At 50.6% G+C, this 17,291-nt stretch overlaps 1 protein-coding gene across 1 annotated transcript in view; it reads right to left on the reverse strand.

Annotated features, from left to right (window-relative positions):
- Positions 1 to 15,392, reverse strand: part of LOC132585768 (uncharacterized) — a 31,719-nt gene extending 16,327 nt beyond the window's left edge. The window contains exons 1-2 of the mRNA XM_060257654.1: positions 15,337 to 15,392; positions 14,728 to 15,138 (exon numbers count right to left, since the gene is read on the reverse strand). Of these exons, the coding sequence (XP_060113637.1) occupies positions 14,728 to 15,138; positions 15,337 to 15,392 (467 nt within the window). The remainder of the gene's footprint in view (positions 1 to 14,727; positions 15,139 to 15,336) is intronic.
- Positions 15,393 to 17,291: the final 1,899 nt, after the last annotated feature.

Below are 17,291 nucleotides of genomic sequence, written 5' to 3' on the forward strand. Positions count from 1 at the left end.
GAAACATTCCAAAATTGAAGGTTCTTTCTTCATAAAATATCCTGGCAGCTCTGCAGTAAAGTGGAAAAAGCAAAGAAGAGGGGGAGAGGTGGGAAAAGCTGAAGGAACAAAGTGGAAAGGGAAAAAAATTGTGGTGGGAGGAAATGGCTCCTGGAACAGCTGCTGTTGGACCTTTTATTTCACATCTGTAATGGTCCAGCTGGCCCTGACAGAAGGAGGCTGAAAACAGCTGTGCGATGTTTACAGATGATTGTTAGAAGGAGTGACTCAGCGTGCCTGAACATGGGGGGGTGGGGTTGCCAGATCCGACTCAGGAAATATCTGGAGACTTTGGGGGTGGAGCCAGGAGCAAGGTTGTGACAAGTACAATTGAACTCAAAAGGGAGTTCTGGCCACCACATTTAAAGGGTCTGCAGGAACTCTTTTGCATGTTTAGGTCACACCCCCTGATGTTACCATTGCTTCAGATAGGGTTTTTTTGCAGAAAAAGCCCAGCAGGAACTCATTTGCATATTAGACCACACACCCCTGACACCAACCCAGTCAGGAACTGTGTTCCTGCTCAAAAAAAGCCCTGGAAATAATGATGGGGAAACCTTTTGGGGCTCACAGAACTGGACAACTTTGGTCCAATCTTTTTGAAACTTGGGGGGTCTTTGGAGGAGAGGCACCAGATGCTATGCTGAGAATTTGGTGCCTCTACCTAAACAAAAGTCCCCAGATGCTCATGGATCGATTATTCATTATACTCTGTGGGGACCAGTCTCCATAGGGGAGGGAAGTGGGAAGGAAGCAGCAGAGGCAGAGGGCGCTTTTCCAGCGGCTTGCTGGTCTGGAGAGTGCCTGCAGGCCGGCATAGGAGCACCTGCCTCAGTGGGACTTTTCCCGCCAATCAGCTGATCGGTGGGGAGGGGGCCTTGAAAGAGCCCCAGGAGCCTGCACTTCACAGGGTGGGTGGGTGGAAGGAGAGAGGTGCCGTGGAGGGGGGCGGGGCCGCGAAAGCGGCAGGGAGATCGGGCCCACAAGAGCAGTGGCAGCGGAGAGAGTGGGGGCCGCCAGAGCAGGGGGGGGGTCTCCATCAGAAATTTTATTTCGTTCCCCCCCCCCCAATTTTCTGGCTACAGGCCTGCCCAGTGGACATTCAAATCCCTCCCATGCTTTCTGATAACCCTGAGGAGGGGGAGGGCCTCCAAACCAGGGGATCCTCTGCTCCCAACTGTGGATTGGCAATCCTCTTGGGGGGCGTTACATCATTCTAAGTGTGTATAGGTGTTGTCCCCTTGAATGTGTCTTAACATAAGAGGCTGCCACCTGACCCCTCCTCCCTCTTTCTCACCCTCTGCCCTCTCACTTTCTTCACATGGCCTTCCATGGAGACACACATATCTCCTGTAGAAACAATATCCTCACACTCCCACACTCTTGACACTGCACAAGCTGGCCATTTGTGATAGCGAAAGTACTCCTGAGATCAGGCTTCTTTCAACTGCAACCTGAAAGTGAACATTTTAACCTCTTTTTGCAAGATACTTCTTGGGTTGTTTATTCACTGTCCTCAGTATCACCCTTCTATGAGAGGGCAACCTCTGCTATGTTAATCAAATATCCCAACTCCAGGTGGAAAGGGAAATGGGGGGAGGGGAAGGAAATGGTTCCTGGAGCAGCTGCTGGTGGAGTTTTTATTTCACATCCTGTAATGGCCTTAGCTGGCCCTGACAGAAGGAGGGCAAAGACCTGTTGCTACGACGACGAGGACGGGCCTTTGCCAGGCTGGCTATGCAATGTTTACAGATGATAACCTGTCTCTAGGGTGCTCGCTCAGGGACATTTCAGGGATCCCTTCTCCTCCTCTCCTCTCCCCCCCCCCCCACCGTCCCCCTCCCCAGCAATGAAGCCAAACAGAAAGGTCCTGTAACATTCCCAGCCTGACGATGTGGGTCAAAGTGTGACTGGAAAGTGTGCACATCTGCAAACTGTGTTTGCAAGGATCCCTGGGCCTCAAATTTTCAACAGCCGCTGTTGCCACAGCCGAAGTCAGAGTTCAGACAGTGCATTTCTCTCTGATGCACAAAGAACACAAATGAAATGAGTGTCTCAACACATGAAACACAATAGCTAATATAGTCTGAGAGCCAGTGGGACTCCACAAAACTTGGGGCCAGAGGACAGCCCAGATGTTCTGAGTGCCACCTCTGCCTCAGACTTCCTTACACAGCCTCGGTCAAATTCACTGTCTCTCTGCCATCTCAAATGGGAATAACAGGAGCTCGTTACTGTTGTCGTAAGAGCAAACACTAGGCCAAGTTACAGTGAACACACATGCAGCTCGTGTACAGTAGTATATACTTGATCTTTCTTTATATGTGCATTGAGTAATTCTCATGTTACATTCAATGCTTGTATGGCTGAACATGAAATCCAACACTGATGAAGGGCAATGTTCCCTCTAAGCTGCAGAGTTTTGTAAGCAAAAATTCTACATTGTGAGCTCCTGGCATTAAAGTTGTGAGCTACTGCATAAATTAAGTGTGTTCTGAGGTCATCCTTCCTGAGCTAAGACAAAAATGTGTGAGCTGGAGGTTAAAAATCTATGAGCTAGCTCACGCTAACCCAGCTTAGAAGGCACACTGATACAGGGTCTGGTCCTTAGTTTCATTTGTAAAGGGAACGTACATAAGCTCTTTCTTACAACCCAATGCAGTACTTGCATGCAGAATGTACGTGCTTTCATTGCAACATATGAACAAGGCTGCAGATAGGGTTGCCAACCTCCAGGAGGTGCCCCGGAATTACAGTGCATCTCCAGACAACAGAGGTCCATAACCCTGGAGAAAATGGCTGCTTTGAAGGGTGGTCTCTGTGGCATTATATCATCCTGCTGAGGCCCCCATCTAGAGTTGCCAGGTCTGGGTTGGGAAATAAGATTTGGGGGGCTTGAGCATGGAAAAAGTGGGCTTTGGAGAGGGGAGGGACTTCGGCATGGCACAATGCCATTAGGTCCACCCTCAAAAGCAACCATTTTCTCCCGGGGAACTCATCTCTGCAATCTAGAGGTCAGTTATAAAAGCAAGAGGTCTCCAGGTCCCACCTGGAGGTTGGCAGCCCTATCCCCCCTCTCTCAGTGTGTACTTTCCCCAGGCGCTCCTCTCAAATCTGGCATTTCCCAGGCAGGAGATGGTAACTGGAGCTCTGTAGAACAAACAAAAACTGCTTTTTAAGAGCTGGGAAGTGTATTGTGACATCTTTTTGGTGAGATTAGTATCCTTGCAATTCCCTACAGGCACATTTTGCATTTATAAGAGGAGTGCGTGCAGAGGAGGGTGTGTGTGTGAGCCTTGTCTTTCTATGAATACCTTAAAAGGACAAACCAACCCCCAGAATCAAACCCTTAGCTGTCTACATCAGAACACCAATAACACCCACTCTGGTCTTGCATGAAAATGCTCTCCTCTTTAAAATTACAGAGCACGAAGGATGGCAGGTGAGGCCCAGGTATGCAGTTCCCTGGTTCCCTTATTCATATACCATCCAAGAATGCTGGGACTGGCAGGTGGGCCCATTTACTAAACATACCTCTGGCTTGGAGGTTGAGCTGCTAGCACTGCCTGCCAGGAGAGAGGGGACAGGGGCACTCCTGTCCACCCCTTGGCTCACCCAGTGCTAGGAAAACTGCACTTCAGTTGACTTTTCCCACTGCACACTCCAGGACAGGGATGGGCAAACTGAGGCTCAGGAGCCACTTCTGATTCTTTAGCACATATTGTGTGTCACCCCAACAGCCAGCTTGGAGAAGGTATTTGTCTCTTTAAATCACTTCTTCCAGCCGAGCCAGCTGGTAGCTTGGAGAATGCATTAAAGTTGCTTTCTTTCTACCTCTCCCTCCCCATCTATTTTCTTTCCTTCCTTCCTTCCTTTTGGAGGGGCAATTTGGTGTAGTGGTTAGGTGCGCAGACTCCTATCTGGGAGAACTGGGTTTGATTCCCCGCTCCTCCACTTGCAACTGCTGGATTGGCCTTGGGTCAGCAATAGCTTTCGTAGTTGTCCTTGAAAGGGCAGCTGCTGTGAGAGCTCTCTCAGCCCCACCCACCTCACCAGGAGTCTGTTGTGGGGGGAGGGGAGGTAAAGGAGATTGTGAGCCGCTCTGAGACTCTCAGAGTATAGTAAAAAAAGGTAAAGGTAGTCTGCTGTGCAAGGACCAGTCGTTTCCAACTCTGGAGTGACGTCGCATCACGACATTTTCACAGCAGACTTTTTTTACGGGGTGGTTTGCCATTGCCTTCCCCAGTCATCTACACTTTCCCCCCAGCAAGCTGGGTACTCATTTTACTGACCTCAGAAGGATGGAAGGCTGAGTCAACCTTGAGCCGGCTACATGAACCCAGCTTCCACCGGGATCGGTCACATAATGAGCAGAGCTTTGGACTGCAGTACTGCAGCTTTACCACTCTGCACCACGGGTCTCCTCTCAGAGTATAGGACAGGATATAAATCCAATATCATAATCATCATCATCTTCTTCCTTCCTTCAACATTCATGTCTTGTGACTCTCAAACATCTGATGTTTATTCTATATGGCTCTTACATTAAACAAGTATGCCCACCCCCCTCCAGGACATCCCCAGCAGGCATCCCTAGACTGTGTGTGTGTGAAACCCACAGTCTAGGGATGCCTATTGAGGATGTCTTGGAAATACAACCCAACTCCAGTTGACAGAGATCAGTTCTGCTGAAGGAAACAGATGCTCTGCAGGGTGGACTCTGTCCTACTGAGGTCCACTAAGATCTCCAGGAGTTTCCCAACCTAAGGCAGGCAAACCTACATTCACCAACCTTTGTTGGTGGTCCAGGAGAGACCTGGAAACCCTACTTTCCACATAGCTGGAATCCTAGACCTCTCTGATCTAGGAGATCAGCTGAAACAGTAGGAGATCTTCAGCCACCACCTGAGGGTTGACAACCCTATGGACTACTGGGAGTCAGCCTTGTGCAGGGGTTAGAGTGCCAGTCTGGGGGAGAAAGATTCAACTTCCCACTGTGCTGCGTAAGCTCCCTGGGTATAGAACTGTAGACTGCAATCACACACACTAAATAATGCACTTTCTATCCACTTTCAATGCACTTTTCCAGTAGAACTGCCAAAATCTGGCATTATTTAGTGTGTGTGATCACCGCCATAGAATCATAGACTCACAGAGTTGGAGGGAGCCATACAGTCCATCTAGTACAACCCCCTGCTCAGTGCAGGATCAGCCTACAGCAAGGGTGTCAATCATGGAGTTCAGGGGATGAATCAGACCCCTCTGAGGGCTCCTATCAGGCCCCTGAGCAACTGTTTGTCAACTGCTTCCTTCTCCCTATATCTTGCTTCCTTCTGCATAACAGCTTGTCTTGCAAGGCTTGCTCAATTGCACAGGAGCTACAGACCAAAACCTCTATTTTCTCCATTGGCTGAGGCTCCTCCCTTGGGAAGAAAGGAGGGAGAGCTGGCTTTACCAGGCTCTCTCAATTGCACAGCAGAGCTACTGAGCTGAGCCTCTCTTCCTTCTATTGACTGAGGCTCCTCCCCCTCCCCCCCAGGAAGGAAAGAGCCAGAGCTTCCTTTGTCCAGTTCCCTGGATTCCGTGGGGGAGATACAAAGCAAGTACCAACAAGTGCTAAACTTTTAAGCAAGTTTTAAGTTTTAAAAAATATATATATTTAATTGTGTTTGTCTGTGTCCTTTATAAAGTTTATAACTCTGCTACCTAATCTTAAATGGGTACACACACGGCCCAGCCCAACCCGACATGGTCTGCCCCAACAAGATCTCAGTTATGTCAGATGCGGCCCTCATAAAAAATGAGTTTGACACCCCTGGCCTACAGCATCCCTGATGTGTTCAATAGAATCGTAGACCCTGCCCCCCCCGTCATACTCACTCGGATTAGCCTACCTCGCCAGGTTGTTGTTATGATGAGCAAATGGAGGAAGGGAGAAGGCTGTTGCAAGCTGCTCCAGGTCTCTCCTCCACGGGGGAGAAAAGCACAGGGTAAACACTCAAATAAATAAACAAGCCGACACCCCCTTGATGGCAAGAGAAAGAGAACTAACTGGATTTGGCTGTGTGACGCGTGGCCAGGGCCTGCTGGATTTATACTCCCCCTCTGCCATTTGGAACATTCTCTGCGGCTCCTTAATCCCAGCCGTTTTTGTTCCTGTAGCTAAGAGCAAAGCTTGCCTTTCTTGTGCAACTCAGCAACAGCACCCCAAGCCCCAGCGGGGAGTGCATTCCTGGAGGGGAAAGTTGCTTGGTTGCTTGCGCTCATTCCAGCTGGGACGGTTCAGTCGCTGAAGGGGCACAGGGTGGGGAGGTGGGGGTTCGACCTCAAGCACTGGATTTTGAGGTACATAAGAAGAGCCCTGCTGGATCAGAGGAGTGGTCCATCCAGTCCAGCATCCTGTCTCACGTTGTGGCCAACCAGTTCCTCAGGAGGGCCAAGAACAGGGCAGAGAGGCTGTGGCCTTCCCTTGTTGTTGCCTTCTGGCCGGCCCCCTTTTTTTTGTAGCAGGAACTCCTTTGCATATTAAGCTACACCTCCCTGATGTAGCCAATCCTCCAAGAGCTTATAGTACATGGCCTTCTGCAAACGCTTGGAGAACTGGCTACATCAGGGAGGTGTAGCTTAATATGCAAAGGAGTTCCTGCTACAAAAACAGTCCCGCTTCTGGCAGTGGATTCAGAGGTTGGACGTCTCTAAATGAGAAGCTTCCCTTTAGTCACTATGGCTTCTAGCCACTGATAGATTCACGGAGAATAAGTCTATCTCAGTCTCTTTTAAAGCTGTTTATTACTGTGGCAGCAGCCCCGTGGTGCAGAGTAGTAAAGCTGCAGTACTGCAGTCTGAGCTCTCTGCTCATGACCTGAGCTCGATCCCAGTGGAAGCTGGGTTCAGATAGCCAGCTCAGGGTTGACTCAGCCTTCCATCCTTCCGAGGTTGGGAAAATGAGTACCCAGCTAGCTGGGAGGAAAGTGTAGATGACTGGGGAAGGCAAAGGCAAACCACCCCGTAAAAAGTCTACTGTGAAAACGTCATGATGCAACATCACCCCAGAGTTGGAAACGACTGGTGCTTGCACAGGGGGCTACTTTTACCTTTTTACTACCGTGGCCATCTACATCCTCAGGCAGCAAATTCCACATTTTTAATAACTCACTGAGTAAAATAGTATTTCCTTTAGAGGGCACTTCTAAATCATTGCAATGAAATTGCAAACTATCCTCCCAGACAGTCTTCTGCTCATGGGACAAGGCTCTTCAGGCAGCCAGACTGGCCCCGAACGTAAGGTCGCCAACCTCCAGATGGGGCCTGGAGATCTCCCAAAAGCTGATCTCCAGATGACAGCGATCAGTCTCCCTGGAAAAAAGGGCTGCTTTGGAAGGTAGAACTCGGCAGCTGAGGTCCCTCCCCTCCCTAAACCCCACTGTCCCAAGGCTCTACCCCCAACCCCCCAGGAATTTCCCAACTCAGAGTTGGCACCTCTAAAGCCCTACCCTGCAGCCTTGGGTACCTACCTCCAGAGCCCCTGCCCCAGAGCTCGCCTGCAGTCCATGGAGAGACCAAATGAGAGTGAGAAGGAGTTCAGAGGAGGGGAACCCTCCTTATCAAGGCCGAGGCACTGGCTTGAGGTAGGGAGAGATTAAAGCGAGCTAAATCAGTCTCCCTTGGCTCCCGGACAGGCGTGGCTGGGAGGGGAAGAGGAGCCCGTGCAGGGATGAAAACAGAAGCAAGACAGAAGAGAAGGGGAAGAAGGAGAAGATATTGCATTTATATCCTGCCCTATACTCTGAATCTCAGCATCTCAGAGCAGTCACAGTCTACTTTACCTTCCCCTCCCCACAACAGACGCCCTGTGAGGTAGATGGGGCTGAGAGAGCTCTCACAGCAACTGATCTTTCAAGGACAACTCCTGCAATAGCTATGGCTAACCCAAGGCCGTTCCAGCAGCTGCAGGTGGAGGAGTGGGGAATCAAACCCGGTTCTCCCAGATAAGAGTCCACGCACTTAACCACTACACCAAACTGGCTCTCATATGAACATATGAAGCTGCCTTATACTGAATCAGACCTTTGGTCCATCAAAGTCAGTATTGTCTTCTCAGACTGGCAGCGGCTCTCCAGGGTCTCAAGCTGAGGTTTTTCACACCTATTTGCCTGGACCCTTTTTTGGAGATGGCAGGGATTGAACCTGGGACCTTCTGCTTCCTAAGCAGATGCTCTACCACTGAGCCACCGTCCCTCTCTGGAAGGAGACTATTCTTGTTCTCCTTGGATGGCCCAGGCTAGCCAGATTTTGGAAGCTAAGAAGGAATAGTACTTGGATGAGACCACTCAGGAAGTCCAGGCTTGCTACACAGAACAGGGGCACCAGCTCTGGCTTGGAAAATTCCTGGAGATCTGGGGGCAGAGTCCAGCGAAGGCATAATAGAGTGGGGGCAGCTTATTAGGGATATAATTCCATAGAGCACAGGTGTCAAACATGCAGCCAGGGGACTGAATCAGGCTCCCGGAGGGCTCTTATCAGGCCCCCGAGCAACTGACTATCATCTTCTTCCTTCTCCCTCTCTCTTGCTTCCTTCTGCATCACAGCTTGCTTTGCAAGGCTTGCTCAATAGCATAGGAGCTACAGATCAAAACCTCTATTTTTCTCCATTAGCTGAGGTTTGTCTTTTGGGGAGAAGGGATAGCTTGCTTTGCCAGGCTCTCTCAGTTGCACAGCAGAGCTACTGAGCCAAGCCTCTCTTGGCCCCACCCTCTCATCAGTTAGATGCTGAGCCTCTTTGGCCACTGCTTGCCTTTTGTTTCTTATATAGGACCCCTCTTCTTCTGTCTCGTGCAGGTGTAGCAAGTTAACCTTTATTTTCTAAATTAAGCTGTTCAAAATAAGTTAAAGGTGCCTGCATGAATATGTCATGTAAGATCTGCTTCTATTTTTGCAGAGCTTTTTTTGTAGCAGGAACTCCTTTGCATATTAGGGTCTACTGTAAGCTCTTGGAGGATTGGCTGCATCAGGGGTGTGTGGCCTAAAATGCAAAGGAGTTCCTGCTATAAAAAAGCCCTGTATTTCTGTAAGTAAAATTTCTTCCTCTTGTAACCATTGGAATCACATTGCCTTTGTAATTTGTTTGAACAGCAATTTCTCCCTTTAACTGGGAAACGTGGAGGACAGGGACAGACCTCAGTGGGACATAATGCCATTCCAGCATCCACCCTCCAAAGCAGTCATTTCCTCCAGGGGAACTGATCTCTGCAGTCTGGAAATCAGTTATAATTCTAAGGGACAAGAACATCAGAGGAATCCTGCTGGATGAGACTGACAGTCCACCTAGTCCAGCCTCACACAGTGGACACAATCAGTTCCTCTAGAGGGCCAAGAACAGGGCAGAGAGGCTGAGGCCTTCCCCTGATGTGGCCTCCTGGCTCTGGGATTCAGAGACCTCAGTTCCCCTCAGTCACCAAGTAGCCATTTATAGACTTATCCTCTATGAATCTAATTCCATTTTCAAGCTGTTTATGCCTGCAGCCATCATTACGTCCTCTGACAGCAAATAAAATTTCCACATTGAATCACTTTCTGTGTAACAACATAATATGTTTAGGTGTGGCCTGGAGATTGGCAACCCTAGAGCAGAAACTCTAGGTGTGGTCCAGAGATTGCAACCCTAGACCAGACATTCAGACCTGTGCATTGTTTGGGCTGGAGCAAAGAGGACTGTGGAGACAAAGCCAAAGTTGCCAATGAACAGGGCTTTTTTTTGTAGCAGGAGCTCCTTTGTATATTAGGCCACACACCCCTGATGTAGCCAGTCCTCCTGGAGCTTACAGTAGGCCCTGTAAGAAGATCCCTGTAAGCTCTTTGAAGATTGGCTACATTAGGGGGGTGTAGCCTAATATGCAAAGCCGTTCCAGCTACAAAAAAACCCTGGTAATGAATATTTATTTTTACTTGTTCTGTTCAGGGATTTATACCCTGCTCTTCTCCCCAACAAGAGCCCCGTGGCGCAGAGTGGTAAAGCTGCAATACTGCAGTCCAAAGCTCTGCTCACGACCTGAGTTCAATCCCAGTGGAAGCTGGTTCAGGTAGCCGGCTCGAGGTTGACTCCTTCCGAGGTTGGTAAAATGAGTACCCAGCTTGCTGGGGGGAAAGTGTAGATGACTCGGGAAGGCAATGGCAAACCACCCCGTAAAAAGTCTGCTGCGAAAACGTTGTGAAAGCAACGTCACCCCAGAGTCGGAAACGACTGGTGCTTGCACAGGGGACTACCTTTAGCTTTCTTTTTACTTCTCCCCAAGAGGGACTCAAAGCAACTTGCAACAGTGCTCCCCCCTCCTCCATTTTACCATCACAACAACCACCTTGCGAGGTAGGTCCAGCTGAAAAGGAGCGGGACTGGCCCAAGGGCAAGCTCCCAGGGAAGGCCAGGGATCTGAACATGGTTCTCTGAGCTCCTAATATGATTCGCTAGAGGAGGCTGTACCAAGTCAGTGTTCCTGGAGGCCATTCCAGAGCATGGGGGCATCGAGGGGGAAAGGCATCTAAAGAAGGCAGGTGACCTTCAGACAGATGTGGGCAGAGTGAAGGTCACGTGCCAGGGCAGGCTAGGGTGGAAAGAGGTTCTGGTGATGCACTTCCCTTTGTCAACCCGTCTACTCCAGCTTGCTTTTGGGAAGATCCAGAGAGATTTCCAGTGCACCAAAGTCAGACAGTAAACAGTTTGTCTTTGGATGAGCCCCCCCTCTCCAATCTTGCTGTTTGGCGGCCCTCGTCTAAATATATCAGGGGTGGCAGAATGCTGGCGTTATAAATATCTCTTGTACTCAACCCCGCTGGCATCTCGCCCCACACAGCACCAATCCCCAGGCCTTCCAAAGAAGGAGCGCGGCAACAGAGGGAACAAACAGCTGAAGGGTGGCACTTGGATTCCACCCGGTTCCCCAGCTCTCGGTCCCCAGAGAAAACTTTCACTTAAAGAGAAATACCATCGTTCATACTGAACGGGATCTTGCCTTTCTTTTGCAAGTTCAACGTAAGCAATGAAAATGTTTGTTTCTTTGTTCATTGGTGCATTTAAACTCCAGGACTCAAAACGGCTTGCATAGTACTCCTCTCCATCCTTTTATCCTCACAACAACCTTGCGAGGTAGGTTAGGCTGAGAATGTGGACTGGGCCAAGCTCGCTTCTGTGGCAGAGTAGGGATTTGAACCTGGGTCGGACAGTTTAGCCACCAGACTATTCAGGCTGTTTGCATCGCTTGTTATCAAATGACCACCATGCATATATCTAGGCAGGGCTTTTTTGCAGCAGGAACTCCTTTGCATATTAGACCACACCCCTTATGTAGCCAATCCTCCTGGAGCTTACAGTAGGCCCTGTATTAAGAGCCCTGTAAACTCCAGGAGGATTGGCTACACAAGGGGTGTGTGGCCTAATATGCAAAGGAGTTTCTGCTACCAAAAATGCCCTGTATCTAGGTCTACAAGCCCCTTCACGTGTATATATATTGGTACTTAGCACAATAAAACCCCTTGTGAGGGTGGCTGGAAAATCCATGCTACAGGAACCTGCACTCTGCGTGATAACAGCGGACAGAGACCCAGGAATATGGGCTTCTTGAATTGCTGCCCTTAAACTCTGGAACTCTCTGCCACAGGAGGTAGGACTGGCATAATCTCTGCAGGTCTTCTGGCATAACCTCAAGACACATCTGTTCTAAAACAATGATATGGAGTATTACTGCCTTGAGGTTTTCACGTTCATTTGCTTTTCGGTGTTGCTTTTAGCAGGACTGTGGCTAGCTGTTCCTTTATTGATTGCTACACACCCTGAATGCTTTTAAATAGAAAGGCAAAATACAAGACTGATGAAAAATAAAACATGCAGTCCTTGAGTGTTTACAGACACACCCAGTATTTCCTACAGCAAAGCTCACTGTGGAATATCTTAGTTCATAATCAGGAAGGGAGGCGCCCTCTGCCATAATCAGAGTAAGAGACCCCAATGCTTTTTAGCCTGTGGGCACCTTTGGATGTCTGACATAGCACAGTGGGAACAACTACAAAATGCTTGTCACAAAATGGCTGCCGCAGGAGGTCAAGTCAGTGACCAAATGGCTACCTCCAGCTTACCTTCAGGCACACAGTGAAGACCCTCACAGCCAATCAAATCTCCAGTGGCCAACAAGAAGCCTCGCTGAGCAAAAGCCCCACCTGGCCCCGCCCACTTTCTAAAAACAAACTTGGTGGGCATCAGGAAAGGTGTTGATGAGGGCCATGATGCCCATAGGCACCGTGTTGGGGACCCCAGGCTCAGAGGTACTCTTCATGTGCTTGTCAGTAAAGTCCTTGTAGTGACAAGAGTTTCTGGAGTGAGCTCAGATGAAGAAAAGAAGCAGCCAGTTTCTTGGAGAAGAAAACAGGCTGGTTCCTGCAGACGGTTCAGTAATAGGGGTGGGCACGAATCAAAGCATGAATTGCGAAAATAGCCAATTTGTAGGTCGTTCCAAATTGGTTGGGTACTAGCGCTATTCACAACTCATAAAATTAAGCAGTTTGTTTTTGGAGCAATTCATCTGTGTTGTTATTTGCAGGGGATCCTCCTTGGGTGCTGTGATGTGCCCAGCATGATGACGTCTCCTAGAAGCGCTGTTATTGCACTGGGCATGTCACCAGGGGGAAGCTCTGTCACATGATAAGAGTGTCCCCACCCCAGCAACTTGGCCGGCATGATGTCACTTCCAGGAGACATCATCCCGCCGGGTACATGCGCTGGCGCTTTCTAGCCCTCCTGAGCCAAATGAAATAGGAATTGTTCAGTAAATAAACACCCCCCACGAAACTAACCAAACCACCGAATCAGGCAAACCAACGAACCACAAAACAAAACAAACCACCATTTTCATGTTCCGTGCCCATTCCTATTCAGTAATCTATGGGATACTTGACGGGTGCATTTCCTTAGGCTGGCCACAGGAAATCTAGTGGTTACCTAATTATAAGGCTATAAACTTTTACATCAAAGTGTCTATTTATTTATACCTCCCCTTCCTCCTTGATGGGGACCCAAAATGGCTTACCTCATTCTCCTCGCCTCTATTTTATATTCACAACAACCCTGTGGGGTAGGTTAGGCTGCGAGTCTGTAACAGGCCCACCGTGGCCTGCCAAGTTTCCATGGAAGATTCGAACCTGGGCCTCCCAGATCGTAGTTGAATTTTCTGACAGCTACTCCATGTCACTGCAAGTGATGTAATCATTTGGGAATGTGGCACTTGGGAGCGTGGTCAACCCAGGAGGAAAAGGGAGCCATTGTTGTTTATCAAGGCAAGAACACACCAGCTTGGCATTTACTTTGGATGCAGGCTCACACAAGCCTCTCATTCAATCAGCTTTGTGGGGAAGTATTTCCGAGGCTTCCTCATGTACGATTGCCGCCCGCCTCTCCCTCCATGGCATGGTGTCCTTTCACAACTGCATGACCAGCAAAACAATTCAACAGGTAAAGTTTCCCCCTGGCACAAAAGACCATCCTTCTTTGCTTGTTGAGTTTGTGCTAGTTGCAGATTGGTTCAACGCTCCATGAAGGAAAGAACACAGACCACATTGAGGCTTGAGAGTCAGACTAGAATCTGGAAGACCCGGGTTCGAATTCTCTCTCTGCCACAGGTGTGACCTTGGGCAGGTCGCTTTCACCGTTGGCCCGAACTACCTCAACAGGGTTGTTGTGAGGATCACACTGAAGAAGGGAGAATGACGCAGACCACCCTGAGCTCCTGGGCAAAAGGGTGAGATAAAAATATACCCAATGAATCGAGACACCGCCAAATCTCAGAGCTCTGTAACACTCCCCCAAATGTCAGATCTGTTCGGTGGGATCCCCCAATCCCCCCCCTTCTCCTTTCTCAGAGGGCCAGGGCTGGCCCTAGACTGTCTGGCATCCTAGGCAAGGTTAACTTTTGCCCCCCCCCCAGCACGGATAACGTCACTGAGTCACATGGAGGCACCCGATCTACACCCCCAGAAGGCTGGCGCCCTAGGCAATCACCTAGTTTGCCTAGTGGCAGAGCCGGCCCTGAAGAGGGCCGCCTGTTGAACGCACAGCCCAGATTCAAGATGACCCCCCTCGAATTCTTCCTCAATGACCCCCCCCCCCAACTTTCCTGAAACCCTCAGTTTCCCCAGGAGGCCTTTGGGGTAAAGGCTTTCTGATCTACCGCCCCAATGCAAAAGAAATCAGGCGCTCCCAGAGCACCGGCCCCAGTCGCCCACCCCCCAATCCGGAGCCTGCCTTCTGCTTTTCTCACTCTTTCCGGAGAGCGAGCGCAACCTTCTTTGCTGTTGGAAGAACCGCTTGCTTGCCCTTGAGCTGAGCTTCGTGGGATTCTCTTCTCAGCAAGGTTCGCCTCTGAAAGTTGTTATCTTTTCCTCTTTCTGGTCCTTTTCCCAGTTTCTCCCCAGCTTCCGACGGAGGGGCCAAGAAACTTGTATTTGGCAACTTTGTTTGGTTTGATTTTTTCTCCCTCCCCCTCACAGTTCTGCAAAATTGGGAAGGTGGGAGGGGGGGAAGGGGAGGCGTGGGAAGCAGATTCTCCACAAAGGACTTTCTGAAGTTTGTCCAAACAAACCGACACCCCCACCCCACCCCCGCTGCTTCTGTCTCTCCTCCCCAGCCACGCGTGTCCCGGAGCTCACCTCGCCGCGGGCGCCCCCGCGTGGTGGAGGCGATCCGTAGCCGTCGAAGCCCTGCACGTCTCAGCGGTCTCGCCGTTCCAACCCGGGTGGGCGGACGGGGGAGGCGCAGCTGGCTCCGAAAGAGCGGGCCCGGGGAACGGGAAGGGGCAGCCTCCGGGGGCCGAAGGGAAGCGACCGGTCCGGAGAGGTTCGCCAAGGCGGGCACCAGTTGGGGACGGCGAGCGCCCGCGGGTCCCGGAGGCGTGGAGCCCCGAGCGCGCTGCCCACGCAGCAGGTGGGTCGGTTCGCTTGCAGCGCCGGAGTCTAGTCGAAGTTTCCCCCACCCCTAAGCCCCGTTTGTTGATCGGACGCTTCTCTAAAACGTGGCTCGGAGAAGCTGTTTTGACGCTCGGTGGCGATCGGGCGCCGCCTCTTCAGCCCGCCCCTCTGGAGGGCCTGTCCGGCCCCCTCCCTCGCCCTCTCTCTCCCCCGCCCCTGATCCAGCCGCCTGCCTTTGCCTGACTTCAATTTGTCCAATCCCCACCCCTTGGTCGGTAACGCTAATGGAACCAGCGGCTTCTGGGCCGCCTGAGCAATTTTCCCGACGGTTTTGGCCTCAGCTGCCTTAACCTGGCGTGTTTCGAATTCAAGCTGGCCTGTTTCGCCCCGAGGCAGATCCCCTTCATACGTTCGCGCGTCAGGTGCTGTGCTGCCCCCTCGAAGTTGCACTGTGGGCACCACGTGCGAGGCCAGGATTTTAAAAGTCAGGGGGCTTTTTAAAAAGTTAGGGGGCACCCTTTCCCACCCACTGCGGGGCAATAGGGGCGTGGCCAGGATTTTAAAAGTCAGGGGGCTTTTTAAAAAGTTAGGGGGCACCTTTTCCCACCCACTGTGGGGCACCAGGGGCGTGGCCAGGATTTTAAAAGTCAGGGGGCTCTTTAAAAAGTTAGGGGGCACCCTTTCCCACCCACTGCGGGGCAATAGGGGCGTGGCCAGGATTTTAAAAGTCAGGGGGCTTTTTAAAAAGTTAGGGGGCACCCTTTCCCATCCACTGTGAGGCAATAGGGGCGTGGCCAGGATTTTAAAAGTCAGGGGGCTTTTTAAAAAGTTAGGGGGCACCCTTTCCCATCCACTGCGGGGCAATAGGGGCGTGGCCAGGATTTTAAAAGTCAGGGGGCTCTTTAAAAAGTTGGGGGCACCCTTTCCCATCCACTGTGAGGCAATAGGGGCGTGGCCAGGATTTTAAAAGTCAGGGGGCTTTTTAAAAAGTTAGGGGGCACCCTTTCCCATCCACTGCGGGGCAATAGGGGCGTGGCCAGGATTTTAAAAGTCAGGGGGCTCTTTAAAAAGTTGGGGGGCACCCTTTCCCATCCACTGTGAGGCAATAGGGGCGTGGCCAGGATTTTAAAAGTCAGGGGGCTTTTTAAAAAGTTAGGGGGCACCCTTTCCCATCCGCTGCGGGGCTTGCTGCTGCTGGGGTAGGGGCAAAATCTGGAGGCTCTGGAAGTAGCCAGGTGGAGGCAGCCAAGGCTAAAACTTTGGCGTGAAGAAGGGACAGCCCCTTGCATGCAAGCAGGGATGGGGGGGGTTCCTTTTACCTTCCTCTTCCTCACCCTGTCACTTTGCAGCCAGCAGCTCCATCTGTCCTCCCTTCCAGCTCAGCCATGGGAAAAAGAAAAGAGCAGGCTGTGCCCTGGAGCCCCCCCCCCCCGCCAAAGTCAGAGGGCAGTGCCCCCACATGCCCTCCTGTGGCTACAGGCCTGGTGGGCACGTGAGCCAAAGCCAAACAACTCCAGTGCTCAAAGGCTGGTTTTTATCTGGGAGCATGAGGGTTAAACTCCGCCTCTCCCTGCAAGATAGATCTCCAGTGCTCTTAGCAAGCAATTAAATAAAGCCTTTTCCCTGCCAACAGATGCGATAATGGAAGAGGAATCACTTCCGGAGTGTCTGCTTTTTATGCACTTGCTAGATGCATGGATGCCCAGCTTGGAGGGGTAAGTTCCACCGTGAGCAAGTAAAACTAACATTCAGCATCTGTGCAACGGCGTGAAGGAAACAAGGGGGCATTGGAGCATCTACAGAGCATCTACACTGCAGGGGTGTTGAACATGTGGCCTGAGGGCCAGACAGGCCCTCGGAAGGCTCCTATCAGGCCCAGGAGCAACTCACTGTCATCTGCTTCCTTCTCTCTCTCTCCTTCTGCATGGCAGTCTGCTTTTTTCAGGATTTCTCATTCACACAGTAGCTTTGACTCTATTTGCTCCATTGGCTGACCAGCACATGAAGCAACTTATGTACAAAAGCTCGCAATGCCCAGCCATTTCATGTTTTCCCCTGGGTCTCAGACTCAAAGCATTGACCATGAGATTTCTGTAATGAATTTCAATAAATCAAAAATAGGTTTGCAGCTTCCAGACACACACCTGAACAACACCTGAATGGCAAGATTGCCGCAGCACAGAGATTGTCTCCAGATTTTGATGCAATAATTCAGAGCAAGTAGTATCAGTTATCAGATTTGCAAATGATACTAAATTGGGAGGGGTTGCAAACACAGAAGAAGACAGAAACAGGATACAAGATGA

This window comes from Heteronotia binoei, chromosome 17, assembly GCF_032191835.1.
Source record: "Heteronotia binoei isolate CCM8104 ecotype False Entrance Well chromosome 17, APGP_CSIRO_Hbin_v1, whole genome shotgun sequence".
Classification (NCBI taxonomy): Eukaryota; Metazoa; Chordata; class Lepidosauria; order Squamata; family Gekkonidae; genus Heteronotia; species Heteronotia binoei.